Raw genomic sequence first — 17,520 nt, forward strand, 5'->3', positions numbered from 1 at the left:
GCCCGCCCGCCGCCACGATGCTGGCGCTGCTGTCCCGGCTGCTGGACTGGTTCCGCTCGCTCTTCTGGAAGGAGGAGATGGAGCTGACCCTGGTGGGGCTGCAGTACTCGGGCAAGACCACCTTCGTCAACGTGATCGCGGTGAGCGGGGCGGCGGGCGGGGACGGCGGCGGGGTCGGGAGCGGGAGCGGCCTGAGCCCGGCCCGGTCCCCGGTACCGCGGGGATGGAGCAGGGCCGGGGCACGGGGAGCAGCGTGTGAGCCCTCGCTGGCTGCGATGGCTGAGCCCTGGTTGCTGCCGTRCCTCCGTAAAGCTTTGTGTGCTGATGGGACCCTGATTCCACAGCAGGGCACGGCCCCACMGCGGGCTCTGAAGGCGCCTTTCAGTCAGGGTGGCGGTGTGGCGGGGCTCCTTAGCAGATGTGGAGATAACATTGTGTGTCTKCAGCTGCCTCCTCCCTTTTGACTGTTTTTCAGTAGTCCTAAATGATTTAAGTGTCAGCACCCACTCACCGTCCTCCTGAGAGATATTTGTTTATCGATTGCTGAAACCCATATCAAATAATCTCCTTTCTCTTAAGGTRCTGCTTCTCTTAGAAGTACAAGTCACAAGCACAAGCCCATCAGCAGCAAGCTGCTGCACTCGGGCCTGCTGATCTGCTGATGTGCCTGGAGCAGGTGAAGGAAGGGTGTGGGAATACTCCTACACGAAGCTTTCCCATTGTTGAGTGAGATAAAGAGTGGCTGCCTAAATGGCGTGTTCAGCTTCCTCAGTGTCCTCCTCTGCTGATGTATGTGATGGAAAATATTCCAGGAGACAATCTGGACTTTGGGAGATCCTGAAATGAGCAGCCAGGGTGCCTTTTGGTTTTGCAGGGAGTGTGGGGGACTTGAGACTGGTGCCTCCAGCTTTAGAGTGAGCACACCTTCAGCTTGTCTTTTGGTTTTTGAGGCTGTTTGCTTAACTCATGGAATATTTTTAAGAATGTATTTAAGTGCCAGTTGGATAAGTTACTGGCTGGGAAAAGGACTTTAACTCTCTTGCAGTTGTGCATCATCCTTGCACCCTGACAAAATGTAACCAAGCCCTTGTGTAGCGCAGTGTGAGCACTCASTGGGCTTCCTGATAATCGTGGAAAATGGGTAACTTCATGAAAGGCAACTCTTCTGTGACTAGYTGTTAGCTGAAAGTTGCTAAAGTAACCCAAGAATGCCAGACRCCTTTTCTTTCACACTGCCAGTACYTCTGGGCTTGGATWTGTAGAYTTGGAGCTCTGAAATTGTTGAACAACCTCTGTGTGTGGCTGCTGAGCTGAAATTGCTTGGAGCATTTCTGCAGCCAGGGGTACTCTGCAGGCCTTTCATCCTCTGGAGTCCTCCTGGTGATGGCACTCGACAAAGAACTGCTTTGCTTCAGTCTGTAGTACCAGCAGCATGTGTTTGGGGAGTTACCTGTGAAACTCGCTGCAGATCTGTGCAGTAGTTCAGAGCTGTAGTAGCTGCACATCAGTTTAAGTTGTCTCAAGTGGGAGAAGTTTTCCTAAGTAAAGCTGGAGTCTGWTTCCAGCCTCCTCTGCGGGGGTTGAATCTTGCAAGGTTTCAACCACRTATTAGGATCACACCCAGGCATTTATCTGAGTGAGTGCCATTTAAAGGGCCTTACAAAACCCAGGGGAAAGAGGAAGTTGTTGTGCATGCTGACACAGCCTCCTTAGCTGGTTTAGTTTGGAAGCATCAAGTCACATTTCTGAAGTTTTTAGTCAGGAAATCTGCTGAGTTTTTAGAAAAAAAAATGCCCAAACAGAGTGAGGGGGTTTGCTGAAGTTTTTAGTATTGATTTAAAGAAAATAATAGTATAAGCTTCASTTACCAGTRCAAGATGACTTTTTAGAGAAGTAGYGCAGCCYGTGGCATGCARAGCTGACTTCTTGTTATTTGCTTCCTTGACTGACTTGAGTTCAGAATCTGCATTTAGGAATGAGAGCAGGAAAAGAATGAGTGCTCTCTGCAGGCCAGGTAATGGTTTGGGTGGATGGGGCTGTTGGGATTCCTCAAGACTAAAATGAAAGGAATGACACAGCAAGAAGTCCTCAATGGTAGCTCTAAAAGCTAGAGTGCACAACAGGAACTTGGTATGGCTGAGAAGGTTGTGTTCTGCCAGTCTTGACAACAGTGAGTTTAATCCAATATAAATCTCTAATRTAATCTCTGCCCATCAAATCAGGTRTATGGAACTAGAGGGACAACTCAACCAATTACACAGGGAGCTTGGTACAAGGCCTGACTGCTGCTGAAGTGGACAGCCCTGAGAGGCAGACAGTCCAGTTCTAGAACAATCCTAGGTTGGTAGCGGGTTTGGACCATGTTTATTCCTCCAGAGTAAACAAGCACTTGATTTGTAATCAGACTGAACAAGAGCCTCGAGAGACAGGACAAGAGCTGAGAGATGGAAAGGTTAGATTAGATATTAGGGATAAATCCTTCCCTGTRGGGATGGGGATGCCCCTGGATCCCTGGCAGTGCCCAAGGCCAGGCTGGACAGGGTTTTGGAGTACCCTGGGACTGTGGAARGTGTCCCTGTCCATGGCAGGGGGTGACACTGGATGGTCTTGAATGTCCCTTCCAAGCCAAACCCTGGTGTGATCAGTTTGATTAGAAGGTTTAAAACCCAACATTAGCGGTGAAATCTCGTTAGAGCTGGATACAGCTAATGCAGCTTCTGCTTTTCAAAGACTCCGCATTAGTCACTGTCTCTAATTAGATATTAAGCATAAGTTTTCCGTGTGCGTGAGTAAACTTGCTCACAAGGGAGGATATCATTTCTTCCTGGTCCTAATTTCCCTAATGTGGATGGCCTGTGGCTCTTATTCAGAGAAACTGCATGTCATCCTGGGATCGCATCTGGAATTGTCGGCTCCCGATGTGAACCCTGGAAATGCCCATTATTTCCAGACTCTGCAGTATCTTGTATTTGCAGCTTGTAGCCATTCCTGGGTTTCCCTCAGCGGGCAGTTGGAGTAGGAATTGTGGCCGTGCTGCTGTGGGGAGGCACGAGAGGCGAGGGGGCTGCTCCATGGCCTTGTGACGCAACTGAAACATGACTCAAGTAAACYGACTCTGCTCCCAGCCCGACAGCATGTGCTGCTGCAGAACGGGGCACTTGTGCAGCCTCAAAAGMGTGTTTCATGGAAGAGTAGAGTGTGCTGGGAATTCTTTAGAAGTTGTGCTTGATGCCCACCAGGTTGATCCTTGATCCAGGTGTTTGGCACTGGAACACCGAAGCACATTAGCCTGATAGTGAGCAGTGATCTGGAGGAGTGAGAGGAACTTGGGGCTTTTCTGATACTCTTATCAGGTTCAAGAGCTAAACTCAACCTGTTTGTGGTGACAGGGTAAATAAGGTCCCTTTTTAGGATTTGTGTCAGAGCCTGAATTAATGTGGCTTGTTTTTTATCTTAGGAATATCTGCAAGTGTTAGAATGAGAGTGTGTTTTCTAGAGAGAGGCAATTCCTGAAGTGCCTCTCAACAAARGATTCGTTTGGCCAGTTGGGAGCTGCAACTTCCTTCTGTTCTCATGTCTGTTATAAGTAACTTTGACTTGAAAAGCCACACCAGAGAAAGGCAGAAAAATACTGCTTTAAAGAGCTTCACTGCTGTTTTAGTGCCTTTTGAACCACCCAGGTAGGCCATAAATCTGTGTGTTGTCACTTCATACACACCATAGCTAGGGGAGAAGGCTGATAAAATTTGACATGTTTCTTAATGGCAGAAGTCTCCTGAAATGCATTGCATCACTTCATTAGCTAATAAAGCTACTAGGAGGTGACTCATAYCCCACTTGCTGTACCCCAGGTGGGCTAAAAGAGGTGACTGGAATCAGAATCTTCTTTTTCCATAGTGGTCCTGAGTTCCTTTGGAGCACTTTGTAAGAGCTGTAAGTGATAGCAGCTGGATCAAGATGCTTTCTTGACTATCAGAAACAGGAAGTGCCCTGAGCTCTTACATGACTGATTTGTAGATAGAAGTACACCTTTTTTGTGGTTGTTATTTGCTAAACAGTCTATGTCCTTTTAAATATTCAATTAAAGTCAGGGTTGAGGAAATAAAAATGCTTTTTCTTGTCATACACCACTTTTTTGTTTCTGCAGCAATCATTCCTGGAAGTGCTGTTGGGAAGCCTTTCAGGGATTGAAGCTTCTAAATTGGAGTTCAGGCTTCTGATCATGATCACAAGGAGCTGGAACACTGAACTRTTTTCTAAAGAAGGAAGCTGGACTGGAGAGAGTTGATTTGTCCATCTATGATGCACTACTTGGTTGAGTCTGAGTGTTGCAGAGGAGGCTTAGTGTAGGGGTAGGCTTGATAGAAAGCTAAAATTGCGCTGCTTTTTAAATAATTCGTTTTAAGAAGACATTTTGGGAACATGCAGCATTTTTTCTCAGTGCAAAAAGAAAGAAATTTAGGGATGAACAGCAGGTATTAATGTAAGACACTGGTTCAGGTGGATTGGGAGTGTCCTGGCTGGATTCCATACTCCAATGGTGTTGTCTCCTAGTTGGTTAAGCTTGTTTGTGATCTCATCTAGCTGGGTGAAAAATACTGTGATTAAAGATAAAGCAATCTTTGCTGGTAGTAACAAAGTCTATATGAAGAAATCRGTCCTGTAACAGTAGTGAATCATGTCAGCTTTACGAGATGCAAACTAAAGGCTGCCCTGACCTTTGCTGATGGTGAAAAAATGTTCTTGTGCAGGCTGTGGAATCAAAATCAAACAGCTTGGAGGACTTTACAGTCCAATAAGAGTTGTACAAGGCCAGACTGGACAGGGTGTGGAGCAACCTGGTGTAGTGGAAGGTGCCCCTACCCRTGGCAGAGKGTGGGACTGATGTTCCTTCCAACTGAAACCACTCTATCATTCTATAATGCCCTGGAATCTGAGTTTCTGGCTGTAGCTGATGGCTATGGAGAGGCAGATGAAGTWGCCAGAATGTGGTTTTGTTTGTTTTGGGGTTTTTTAACTCAAGACACCTGGAAATGGTAGGCTTAGTAAGCAGCTTGTTCCAATATTAATGAATTTTTTTAAAGAGACTAAACTTGCATCTTTTGTACATTTCTGGAGTGTCAAGTGATGGCAAGTTAAACCTGACATTGGACCTAAAACTTGTTCAAAGTTTTGCTCTGGGAAATTATCTGTGCCTGTAGCTGGCACGTTCAGAAATGCTGCAGTCTGAGAGTTAGTGCTGGTACAGATAGAGCTGAGCCCARGCTGATCCGTGGAATACAGGCCCTTAGTTCAGTCTGGAAGCCTTTTTACTGCTCTGAATAATCCTTATCCAACATAAGTGCTCATCCAGGTAAACGAGTTCATGCTGCACTAGAATCACACGTTCAGGTTGTCCAAGAGCTTTGAGTATCCATCAGGGAGCACCTCCTAAACCAGGAGGCTTAAGGATCTTTCTGTGGGTTCTTTGTGCATGTGGTCTCTGGAATTAGCTCTGTTTAGTCTCCCTGTCCCTTATCTCCCACACGGGCTGGAGTTAACTTTATTTGGTGACCTTCAGTTTGTGCTGGTGCTGTGTGATCTCGGGGCTGAGGCTTCCATCAGAAACCCTGCAGGAACAGCTCCTGCCCTTCTGGAGCCCTGCAGGGAGTTCAGGGTCTGCCTGGTGGGATGGGCACCTTCCACCAATGCTGAAAACAGAACATTGCTGGCTTTGTCAGCAGCTGCTCCTTCTGTCCTTGAGTGTTGGAGCAATGCTGCTGTGTTTGACAACAGCCAAAGGCTTTCCCGTCGGGAATTGACAATATTGCTGTGCATATCAAACTTGGTTTAAAGCTGGTGTTTTAGTAGGAGAGAGCATCTTATTGTGAGCACACAGTGGTAGCACTGAATACTCGAGTCTAGGAAGGAAGGCTGATTCAAGCAGAAGTGCCTGCTWGTAAAAGTATGTTCCTTTTTTTTCTGSTCTTCGAGTAGCTTTTGCATATGAATACTCCAAGTTGAAGCTGAATTCCTGGCTTTTTWCCTCTGAGGAGGTAGTAAACAAAAGCCCTCTAAATTCTGAGTTTCGAGAGCTGTTTCTGGGCCAAGGCAGTTGAATACAGTAGCAGAATCCATCAAAGGAGATCACTGTCTGCTGCTAAAATCCTTTACAGTCGTTTTAACCAGTTTTTGACCTGTCTTAAAAAAGAGGGTGACTGCCAGTAGCTTTCTTTGGATGAGCAGAGGAACACCCACACTCACATCAAAGGAAGGTTTTTCAARTGAAGGCCTGAGCTGACCAACATGCTCACATCAGTGCTGGATTGTCCCTCTGCAAAGCAGAGAACAGGCARATGAAACTCCAGTGTAACTGAGTGWCTGCAGTTTTAAGGTTCTGAGGTTTTAAGCAAGTCAAAACAAGTTTGGAGATGTGCAGCGTGGGTAGACAGTACTTGGGAAGGAATAAGATGCAGCAGTTTTCCTGAAGATTCTGTAAAAGTTTTCCTGTGGTGGGTCATGGAAATTTCAACATTACATTAAAGATGTGGCAAATGAAGTGCTGCTCCAGTCTGTGGGAATCTGTATCCTAAAAGAGCAGTGGGAGAACATGAAATTGGTGCTGAACACGCTGCAATTAGTGGGATGAGTGGCACAGTGAGTGCTGCAAGGGAGGGCTATAAACTCTTCACAGGGATGGGCAGGGAAGGAGAGGTGTGGGATAGACCTGAGTGTGAGGGAGTGTTTGGACAGAGTAGAGCTTGATGAGGGTCACGATAAGGTTGTTTATGGGTAAGAATCAGTGGGAAGGCCAACAAGGTGGATATCCTGGTGGGAGTCTCTTTTAGACCACCCAGTCCAGCATGAAGAGGCACTGAAATGCTCCTTAAGCAGCTGGGGGAAATCTCACCATGGCTGGGCTTTGTTCTCATAGGGGACCTCAACTTTCCACATGTGTGCTGGAAATAAACCCAGCAGAGAGGTGGTGAGTCCAGGAGGTTCCTGGAATGTGTGCTCCTATTGATAAGAACAGCTCTCAAGAGAAGGATCTGAGTGGGAATAGTTGGYAGCATCTGGGGTAACACTCAGCAGCACAGAGAAGGAGGCTCAGGCAGTGCCTGGGAGACGCTGGGATAGGAGCTGTGGGTGTGGGGTGTGACTGTGGAGGCAGGAATGTGGAGGCAGGAATGCTGTGGTGCTTGAGCAAYGTGGCAAGTGACCCTTCAGAGGCAAGATGGGTTTGAGGAGCTGAACTGAGGCTCCTCAGCCATGGCAGCCCAGCTGACTGTCAGCTCTGAGCTGTGCTGATCCCTCTGGCTGCAGGGACTGACCCAAGCTCCCCTGTGCAGCTCTGGTCCCACTGGCCACACAGGTCATGGTACAAGCCAGGAGCTGTTGGCCTTCTTGGCCCAACTGGTCAGGCTTAGTTGCTCCTTCCACTTGTGGGCTGGGGTGGTGTGTCTGCTTCAGAGATCCCAAAGGGCATTGAGCCTGGGGGAACTTCTCAGGGCAGTGTCAAGGGAGAAATGCAGACTTTGCTGCTGTGATACCAAACCCTAATTAAACAACTGAATGCATTGGGATCAACCCTAATTTTTCCAAATGTGCTTGACTGTCTGGTTCTATTACACATAATGGATGTAGTGAGCTTCATAATGGCCACTGTGGCTGATTCACTTTGTGCCAAATAACTGAGGGAGCAGGGGAGAAATCTGTAGTAGTGTTGAAAACTCTTGCTATAACTTTTGGGTTGGCTGCAGGAGATGGCTGGGAACTTGGCTTTGAAACTGCTGCACATTAAACTGTAACAGGCAGTAAAACACCTGCCACTGGAGAACCTCTCCAGTGCAGTACTGCWTGCAGCAGTTCTCCAGAACTCCAAGTTCCAGCTTGGAATGATGCTGAATGTCTGCTGGAAATGGCTCAGACACTGTGGAGTTGCTTTTGCTGAGCACTGCAGCCTGGCAGGAAGCTGACCCATCAGGTCCTTCCACTTTGCAGCCTTTAACACTCCTCAGGGAGTCACCCCATACCTGTGGGCTGGAGGCTTCCTCCACAAGAGTGATTTATTACTGCAAATGCTGGCCAGAGAGCAGCTTGCATCACAGGGAGCCCTTCTGGATATTTCTAGCTCCCAGGTAACTGGGAGATCCTGCCGTGTAGACCTTGGCTCAGCAGAAGTAGGTGAATGGCTCTTTGCCTCCCCTTGTCCTGGCTGTCCATCTGTTAAGTTGTGCAAAGCACTTTCCCAGGTAACTTTGCTCCCCTGGCTGCCTCAAGGCTTGAAAAATTATTTMAGTGCTTGTAAGAAATACGTTGTCTGACTTCACACAAGGTTCAGTACATGTGGATTTAACATCCGTGACTTCTTGGCTGTAAAACCTTCAGTTGGAAGGTAAATGGTTAGAAAAGCCTTGTGGTATTTTACTATGCAAACCAGCTGTGTCAGATAAGCACTAAATTTAACTTCGTCTTTTTTTTTTTTTTTTTTTTCCAGTCAGGCCAATTTAGTGAAGATATGATTCCTACTGTGGGCTTCAACATGAGAAAAGTTACAAAGGGTAATGTTACAATAAAGGTATGTTGCCATTATTGATGTTTCTTTAGCTTCAGTTTAAAATTTACATGTTTGCTCTGTTTTGCTTCCAGCCTTGGGACAAATATAGAAAACTGAAGAGGCTCAGCTAAATCTGTCAAGTAGCTTAAGAAGACATTTATGTTTATTTATGGMGTTTCTTAAATGAGAATCTGTGTGTGATTCCCAGTTCATGGACTAGTTGAAGCACTGTTGTGATAATGCTGTCTGGCTTTAATCTGAGTGTTCGARGCACAGAGATGCTGCTTTCCTGCTCATCAGTTTTCTTAAGGGAAGGTTTACAYCAAAAGCAAAGCTTTAAGTGAATACATTTTAGTTTCTTGAATCCCTCCATGTGTGATCTGAGTGCACAGGATGTTCTTGCATCTGGTGCAAGGTGCTCCAGTTTGCATCTCCTGCTGCTGGGCCCTAAGCTCTGAGCAGCTGTGCAAGGGATTATTTGGGAGAGATCCAGCAGCTTCTTAAGGAGAAAGGAAAAACTGTTGTGATTTCTTGTCTGATCTTTGCCTGACGTATTTAAACACAGTGCATGGCTAAATTGTCTTTCTCTCCTTGCCTTAAGATTTGGGATATAGGAGGGCAGCCCCGATTCCGGAGCATGTGGGAGCGATATTGCAGAGGAGTTAATGCTATTGTGTAAGTGTCCTTCCCCCAGCTCTGGTTCCTTCCCATGGGCTTCTCCTCTCTGGGAGCCTTCCTAMCTCTGCATGCCTCACTCTGTAGTTCTTGTGATTCTGACCCTGTACTACAATCACGTTGACCTTTTTCACCCSTAAGTTCAGGGCTCAGGATGGGTTATTTTCTTATCAGTGTCTGATCTGGAGTACTAACTCCTCCCTGTCTGAACTGGGTGGCAGTGCTGTCTAACTCAAAGCATCTTCCTTCTACTCTGCTCTTAGAGAATTTTTCTTTTCAAGAACAAAATTCTTTGCTCAGAAGTCATAGCTTTGTTTAAAGCCTTGTTGAATGTGCTTAAACCTGGCAGTGTAAAGGAAAGAGTGATTTCTGCAGGAGCTCAGTGTCACTGACCTAACCTGAAATTCTCTTTAAAGCTACATGGTAGATGCTGCAGATCGTGAAAAAATAGAAGCCTCTCGAAATGAGCTGCACAATCTTCTAGATAAGCCCCAGTTACAAGGAATCCCTGTAAGTACCATCACCTTACACAGCATTAATGTCACTGAGGAATGTGCATCACTTGAGCAGCTCTGAAGTTTGCCTTGAACTCTTAATTGTAAGGCCTAACCTCCTGGTTAGTGTGTGAACATTACCTGGCCCCAGTGCCTTACTTCAGTTGTTGACCTTCAGTGATGTTATGTCATTCAGTGTTCACAAAACAAAATAAATACAATYGRAACAGTAGTTYAGAGGATTCCACAGTGTGAGTTTRTGCTCTTGGCTAAAGGTTAACCAYKGTATAGTGCAGAAGTGTAGAGTAAGTTTGGGATAAGTGTGCTGCAAATGTCAGATTTACCAGCTCTTGTGTTCTCATGCTTGCTCTTTGCACAGAACAGTTTGTTTGTACCCCCTTTCCCTGTGACCAGGTCAGTGTTCCCTCTTGATCTGGTCTAACATTGAATATCTCATGCCATTAGATTTAGTAGGCAGATGCAGAGTGCTCATGAGACCCCCCTGAAGTTTGTTGGTTTTCTGCTTTTAGTTGGGGATTTTGTCTGTTTATTTTAAGCAAAGCTACAACTATTTCCTTCTCTGGATTTCAGGTTCTAGTACTTGGAAATAAGAGAGACCTTCCTAATGCTTTGGATGAGAAACAGCTAATTGAAAAGATGTAAGTCTAACCCTTCCTAAGARGCATTTCTCTTACTCAATAAATTCATGTACATAGGGTTGTTATTAGATCAGGAAGCTCRCATTTATGAGTGGAAAATCCAGCAACAGGAGGTGACTGAACATYGTACAGAGCAAGTTGTGTGGGGAAGGGGAAGAAGAACAATTCAGATTGTCAGTAAGAGTCTTTGTGTCAGTGAAATGTGTGCTGAAATGTTCTCTCTTTCCTAGGAACCTTGCTGCTATTCAGGACAGAGAAATCTGCTGCTACTCAATTTCTTGCAAAGAGAAAGATAATATAGGTAACTATTCACTCAAAATGCTGAGAATTATGAAGTGCTGTCAGAGGAGGGATTGGGGGTTGTAACTTCTTAAACCCAAGCTTCCTGTCTTCAGGAAACCAGGGAGAAATCAAATCTCAATGCGTGAGTGCACTGGTTAAATTCAGCATAACTCCTGATGGCAGTGAGGAAGCCTGACTGGTGTTAAAGCTGTAGGGGTTTGAGTTACCAAAACATGTCAGTCTCTTGAAAACTGCTCCTTCCTTCCGTTACTTTGCAGGAAATAGCTGATTAGTCTCACTATTAGCTTGGCCTACATGATTTTATGCTTCTATCAGTTGCTCTCACCTCTGCCTCCCTTGGTGAGGGTACCAAGTACTTGCAGCACGTTTTTCTTCAAGTCATTCCCTTGCAATAATCACCTTCCCTTGCTGTCTTATTGAGCAGTTTGTGTTTTGGCATCTGCTGGTCCCTGTTGCAACCAAATTGTGCATTTTTCTGGCACAGACATCAAATGCTTTAGAACTTGCAGAGTTCAAAGGCAGAAACCAYGTTCTGTGTAATCTCTGGTATTTGCCATGAGCTCTGTAAGTAAACTGAGTGAGCTCAGCTGAGTGAGAACAGAATTTAACATCACTTTCCATCCTTCTCCTGATGACTCCCATGACTGCCATGGGATTAACACTGGTGCATTCCCAGGGTAAGAGGAGTTTGCTGGTGAGGAAACTTCAGGGTGATGCTCCCAGGAGTACCTCTAGGTTATTAGGATGGCTTTACATTAAGAATTCAGCTTCTTTCTAGGAAAACTGAATAGTCTGTGGAACAGTTATGGCTTCCAAGAAGCTCCTGTCACCTTAGCATYAGTTAGAAGTTCAAACATGATGGATAGAAGCAGAGACTCCAGCCCTTGGAGCMATAGTGAAATGTCAGATGAAGGGATGTGTTTTTCCTAGAGGTGGGCAGAACTGAGGAACCAGGATGTGTGGAGCAGCTCCTGTCATTGTCACATTAAGGATGCTGGGCAGTTACAGGATCAAAGCAAGCATCCAAAAAAAATCCTTCTGTTCCTCTGCTCTGGGCCATCCTCTAGAGAAGGGCTTGGATTTTCCTGTCCTGTGTTTGGGGACACTGGAGTACCAAAGCCTGGCCACCTATACCAACACACACACCTGAATGTGGAACTTCTCTTCTCTCTCCCTTTAGATATCACGCTTCAGTGGCTTATTCAGCATTCAAAATCTAGAAGAAGCTGAAGTCTTCCTGGAATCTCCAGTACCAGTTGGCCATAATCTCAATTGTCCACTTCCCTCCATAATGAGATACTACCCAAAAATCCTGTATCAAGAATCTGCCTTTTCACGGTTCATTTCTCATGTGCACTGCTGAAGACTTGTATTCCTATTCTGTCACGAAACAACTAGAGTTGTCATGATAAAGTCAGCACAAATATTTATTTTACAACCATCTGTGGTGGGAGGGTTGTGGGGGGGCTTTTTAAAAAAAAATATCTCTACCATGTTAACGAYGATGGTACACTCTGTTCTGGTTTTTCAGGGCCAGGTTTTTATATGATTTTCAGCAAGTGTTTTATTTCTAGTGTTTAGTGGCTTGAAGATGCTGATGCTTGACAGCATTAAGATTCTGTAAGATGCCACATACAGTAGTTAGAAAACATTTAAGCGTGAGTTGTGGGATACTGATTGATCTCACAAATGCATGTGATGTGTGTATGTAAGCAGAGAAATGGAAACTGTTTGCAGAGGGGAGCACAAGGCATAGATCAGCATCACTAATCTACAGCTGAGATCCTGTCACTTGGAAAAGAAAACTCTTGATGAATTAGGAAAGTCATCTGTTTAAAATCATTCTCTTGCTTCTGTTTAACCTTTATGTGGGGGATGGGAATGGACTGTTCTGTCAAACTTTCAAAAATKGGAGTATTCCAGCATGAAAACAAATCGCTAGGAACATCAGGCTTTGTTCAAATACATTTTTCTATCTCCAGATACTCGTGGTCTCTCTCTGAAACCAGAACATGCATTCTGAGCAGCTGCATGACACCCAAACTACTGATGCTCTTGTATCGAGGCAGTTGTTGACCTTTAGCACAATCTGTGTGTAATTRTCAGTGTCTCTCCTGCTCCTGGAATGGCTGGGCACAGTTTCACCTGGTGCTATGGAATACCTGGGCTATTGTGACAACTCTAGACCCGCCTGCTTTCTCGATGTAACCATGTGCAAAGCCTGTCAGATGCAATGAAATGTTCTGCTGTGTCAAAGCACAAGAGAGCCAATGAATGGATCCTGTCTCTTGACTAGCTCCTGCAGCTTAGGGAAGTGTCTATAAACTCCAGATTGTAATGTTTCTGTAGCTTTACTTTCTCAAYGACTTCAGCATATTTAAAGGGACAGCCTTGTTAAGACTGGTTTGTTCATCCAGCAGTGTCAGTGTAGCTACTCGTGTGTGCAGATCCATGGTGCAGCTGCTTGCGTTGCTCACACTGTGTGTGATTCCTCACCTCCATGTGGTTTGCATCCCGGGGCAGTCCTTGGCTGGGAGCACCAGCAGTGCTCTCAATTCTGACAAGCCAGTGCTCTCAGTTCTGACAAGCCAGTGTTCATGCAGACTGCCATGGCCTTACTGTCCTGTCCCAGCTCTGCCACTGTTGCACAGACACTACACGCTGCCTGCCTTCAGTCAGAAGTTGCATTTTAACTTTTTGTCCCCTTTCAGTTCTCTGAAGCATGATTTCAATTAATCCATACTCTGGTGCTGTAGAGGAGAGGTTGTATTAACTYGCTACTGTAGTCCTGAGTTCACCAGAACTGCTACAGTTACTTTTATTTAGCAAACTTGCTTGTGCCTATAATAAGGAAACTAAACTAGAATGTGTAAATCTTTGTGGGGGACCAGGTCACTGTTTAGTTAACTGGCCTATAGCTAAACTTGATGTGTTTGGTGTTTATCTACTTCACTGCTTTCAGCGTTTCTGGCATCCAAACACTACCAATTGTTAACCTGTGCATTACTCTCTGCATGTGAACAACTTATWCAATTACTGAACTTTGTAAATACGTGAATTTTTTTATTTAGGTGGATGCATATGTTGGTTTACTGCTCTCCAGCTTTATTCAATAAACTTATGTTTTGAGGGTTGTATTGACACTTAACTGACTGACTTGAGTTGGTGTGGCTGAACTCATGGAAATACATGATGGGATGTCTGTCTCCTCTGCCAAAGATGACAGTGGGGGAAAAAGGATTGGAAAATACCTGAGCTGATTTATATTCTGTGGTTCCAGTGAAATGCTCACAAAAGTACTTTTGAGGCCTGGGGCTTGCTCACCTTACCTGAGCAAGCTCAGATAGTCAGTCTGAGCAGATTTCAGGGCTTTTTTGTGTTTGTGAAGAGTGCTGGTCWGTTGAAGGGTCTGAAGTAGATGCAGGTCTGTTTCCAGGAGAGAAATGCATGTGTCTGCAAGCTTGGTTCTTGTGGCAAGYCTGGAGTAAAACCTTTTGTTTTTCTAGCACAAGTGTCAGATCTTGCAGTGCCTGATCATTCACTGCCAATTTAATCAGAAAGATTCTTATCTCGGTGGAAAGTGAGGCTTTTGTTGGTGAGGTCTTGAACAAAATCTTTGCTGTGAATTTAATCTGAAGTTTCACTGACTGTTCTTCCCRAAGGTTTTTGTTGTATTAATTTCTCTTAGGACGCTGTTTAATTTGTAGGACTGTCTGTCAGCATTGTTCAATTAACAGTAACAAATTGGATGCCTTGTTTCAGGCTTGTCTCCCTGTAAGCTTTGAAACTTGAGCTGTATCATGTTAGTGTTTAGTCCTGAGTGCAGGTCTTGGAGCATCCTTCAGTGTAACTCAGCTGATGGGAAGGATTAGTGAGCTGTTAAATATCATGTGTGTATTTCTTTGGGAGTTTCCTGCATGCAAAACAAACTCCCTGGAGTTCACAGTCAAACTAATATGTCTCTAGACACGAATCTGAAAACAGTGTTAGTGCACAGAGCCTTGTCAGGCTGGTTGGTGTGATACCAGTACCTGTGATAAAGCAGCTGTGGGATGAAGTGGCCCACAGCTGTTTGCTTGATGTGGTATTTCAGTGAGAGTTTCTGTTTCTGTGTGTAAATAGCAGGGAACACAGGGTCCCCCTATGATGTGTGTGTTCTGAACATTATTGTACATTTGCAGTACTGCACAGAATGGCCCCAGCTGGGTTTCACAGCTCTTCTGGTACTGCCACGTGCCCTTGGTCACTCCTGTAGCAGAAAGGAGACCTCAGGGTGGCTGTTTGATTCCAGTGCACAGGGATAATTTGATATTTGATATAATTTGATAATTTTGAAATGCTTCAACTTGTTCTGTTTCTGGGCTTGAGTAACTTGCCAGATACCTTTCCTTTGGAACAAGGGAAGTGTAGGAAGTGTTTCCTTCTCAACACCTTTCAGCCTTGGACTGAAAACAATGCTTATCTGGCACATATTGTCCAAGGTTAAATCTTTTCTGTCCTAATAAAGGTGTGGAGCTCAGGACAGGCATCAGCAGTGGTGTTTGCTGAACTTGGATGCTGTAGCTGTGTTCATCTAAAAATGTTATTTCACCATGATTACTTGTTTCAGGCCCCATAGTGAGTGTGGACAGTTAAAAGGGGCTGATTGAATTTCCCATTTTCTTAACAAAAGTTGCTTTTGGGGATGCATTTTAGTAACACRAATCACTGCACTTGGCATCAATAGCCATAGTCCTGAAATTCTCCTCTGAGRTAGGTCTTGACTGTTGGCAGATTAGAAAAAGCAGCTCTTGTGAAAAGGCAGTTACTGAGCCAGAGAGAACTCGTGGTGGTGAATGTACCTGGAAGTTAGACAGCAATCCTACCTTTGTGASCTCGTGGGCATTGTGTGCTGTCCTGGGGTTTAAAATCAGCTCCCAGTCCTTGSTGGTGGCTCTGTTCAGTGCAAGTGCTCCTGGCACAGCAGTGACGAGATGAGGAATGTTTGTGCTTGTCCCCACAGCTCTGGCTTGTGAGAGTTGTCCTTGGAGTGTCCCTGTCCTTTGAGTTTCAGTGTGGACAGTGGTTCCTTGAGGTGCAGTTCCAGAGCAGAGGAGTTCTCCTGAACCAGGGACAGCTGAGGGGCTGAGCAGGAAACAGGAAAAATGCACAAAGGTGGAGCTGTGTCATGATCCATGGGATAATAGTCCAGTTTCTCAGCGAGTTATGTTTTTTCTTTGCATCTTGGTGGAAGCAGGTTGGAAAGATGGATCTTTTGGGTGCTGACATATCAAACCGCATAATCTTCACTTTCTGGTAGAAGAAAAGGCCAAAGAAAATGCCTTAAACAGTCTCTCCGTTTATTCTGGGAATGTTGTGCAGGGATCTGTAATAACCTGAAGTATGGCTTAGCAGGATTATCAAGCTTTTAACTTGCCTGAGGTTTCATTTGTCGTTGCCGTGGCTGTGCGATGGCACGTCCTGGTTTGCTTTGTGCAGGAACTGTGCTCCCCCAGCATGCCCAGCACTGCTCCCCTGCCTTGCTCGTGCACTGACCCTGATGAGTGGATTCCAAAAACGGGGTGTAAAGCACGATATTTAGGCTGTGTTTCTACGCTGACAYGGACAATGAATCATGTTAATGGAAAAGTAATGTGTGAGTGTTTGAGCCTCATGTTGCCAAAAAGTGAGTGTAGAACAGCTTGGCTCACCAGATCATGGCCCTTCAGTGAGTGCTGGATGTGAAGCTGTGTCTTGGTGAGACACAGGGGTTTTCTCTTACGTGTCACTCAAATGGCAAACACAGAATGGCAGTYAGAGGGGCTTTGCACATACTCTTTCAAAGGAGAAGTGAAATACTTGATGTTTTTATTTCCCTCCCAGTGGAAGGTGGGTAAGTAGACCTTTGTGCCAGGATTAGTGCCTTTTAATTACGACATGACAGGTTTTATTCTGTTAAAGGCAACATCTATCATTGTGATAATTTTGAAGTGCTTCAATAAAGTGTTGTTGAAAACCATTTTTTTGCATGTTCATCTGTAGCAGGACAGCTGCTTTTATTATTGTCAGAAATATCTAAGAACCCTCTATCAAATTGTGAGAAACATTTGGGTAGCTTTACATAACTTAATTTGGACAGTGACTGTAAACTTTGTGCTCAGAGGGGGCAACTTTGAGAAGTGAGTGTTTCTGTGACCCAGGAAGGCCAAGGTGCCACCTRAGGGGTGAGCGGGGCCGGGCTGCTGGAGCTGTGGGTCACAAAATCTTAGGATCACTAAGGCTGGAAGAGATCGAGTCCAGCCTGTGCCCCATGCCCACCGTGTCCCCAGCCCAGAGCACTCCGTGCCACCTCCAGGGATGGGCACTCCCAACCTCCCTGGCCATGGATAACTTGTCCAGCCGCTGTCACCGCCACCCCCGGTGCCTTTCCCAGCTGTCCAGCCGCTGTGTCCCAGGCTGGAGCGTTCCTGGCCGGTTGTGACCGCAGGGCAGGGTCCGGCCCTGTCCTGTCCTGTCCTGTCCGGGGAGGCCGCGCCGCTCTCCGGCCCCGCCCTGACCCCGCTCCCGGGCCGTGCCACGACAGCCCCGCGCCGCCCCGCCCCTTTAACGCCGCCGGGCGCTGCCCTTGAGTGACACACCGCCGGACCAATGGCCGCCCGCCGCCACGCCGCCTCCACCAATAGAAGCGCGGCGTGGGCGGGCCTCGCGCCGCTCCCAGCCCGTGTTTCCTCTCCGCTCTTAAAGGGGCCGCGGCGCGGCGCGGGTGGCGCCGCTGCGCTATGCGCGGGCGGCCATGCGATGGYGGTCGGTGGTGCTGGGGCTGCTGCTGCTGCGGCTCGGGCTGCAGGCACTGCTGGCGCTGCTCCCCGCGCTG

At 46.2% G+C, this 17,520-nt stretch overlaps 1 protein-coding gene across 1 annotated transcript; it reads left to right on the plus strand.

Annotated features, from left to right (window-relative positions):
* The first annotated feature begins 6 nt into the window (after nucleotides 1–6).
* ARL8B (ADP ribosylation factor like GTPase 8B) lies at nucleotides 7–12,648 on the plus strand. Its single transcript, XM_057383643.1, has 7 exons — nucleotides 7–140; nucleotides 8,477–8,557; nucleotides 9,138–9,211; nucleotides 9,628–9,721; nucleotides 10,297–10,364; nucleotides 10,595–10,665; nucleotides 11,848–12,648. Exons 1-7 carry the CDS (start codon nucleotides 18–20, stop codon nucleotides 11,895–11,897), a joined length of 561 nt encoding a protein of 186 aa, XP_057239626.1. The 5' UTR covers nucleotides 7–17; the 3' UTR covers nucleotides 11,898–12,648.
* The last annotated feature ends 4,872 nt before the right edge of the window (nucleotides 12,649–17,520 follow it).

This window comes from Malurus melanocephalus, unplaced genomic scaffold, assembly GCF_030028575.1.
Source record: "Malurus melanocephalus ecotype Western Australia unplaced genomic scaffold, MMel_1.1 scaffold_648, whole genome shotgun sequence".
Lineage (NCBI taxonomy): Eukaryota > Metazoa > Chordata > Aves > Passeriformes > Maluridae > Malurus > Malurus melanocephalus.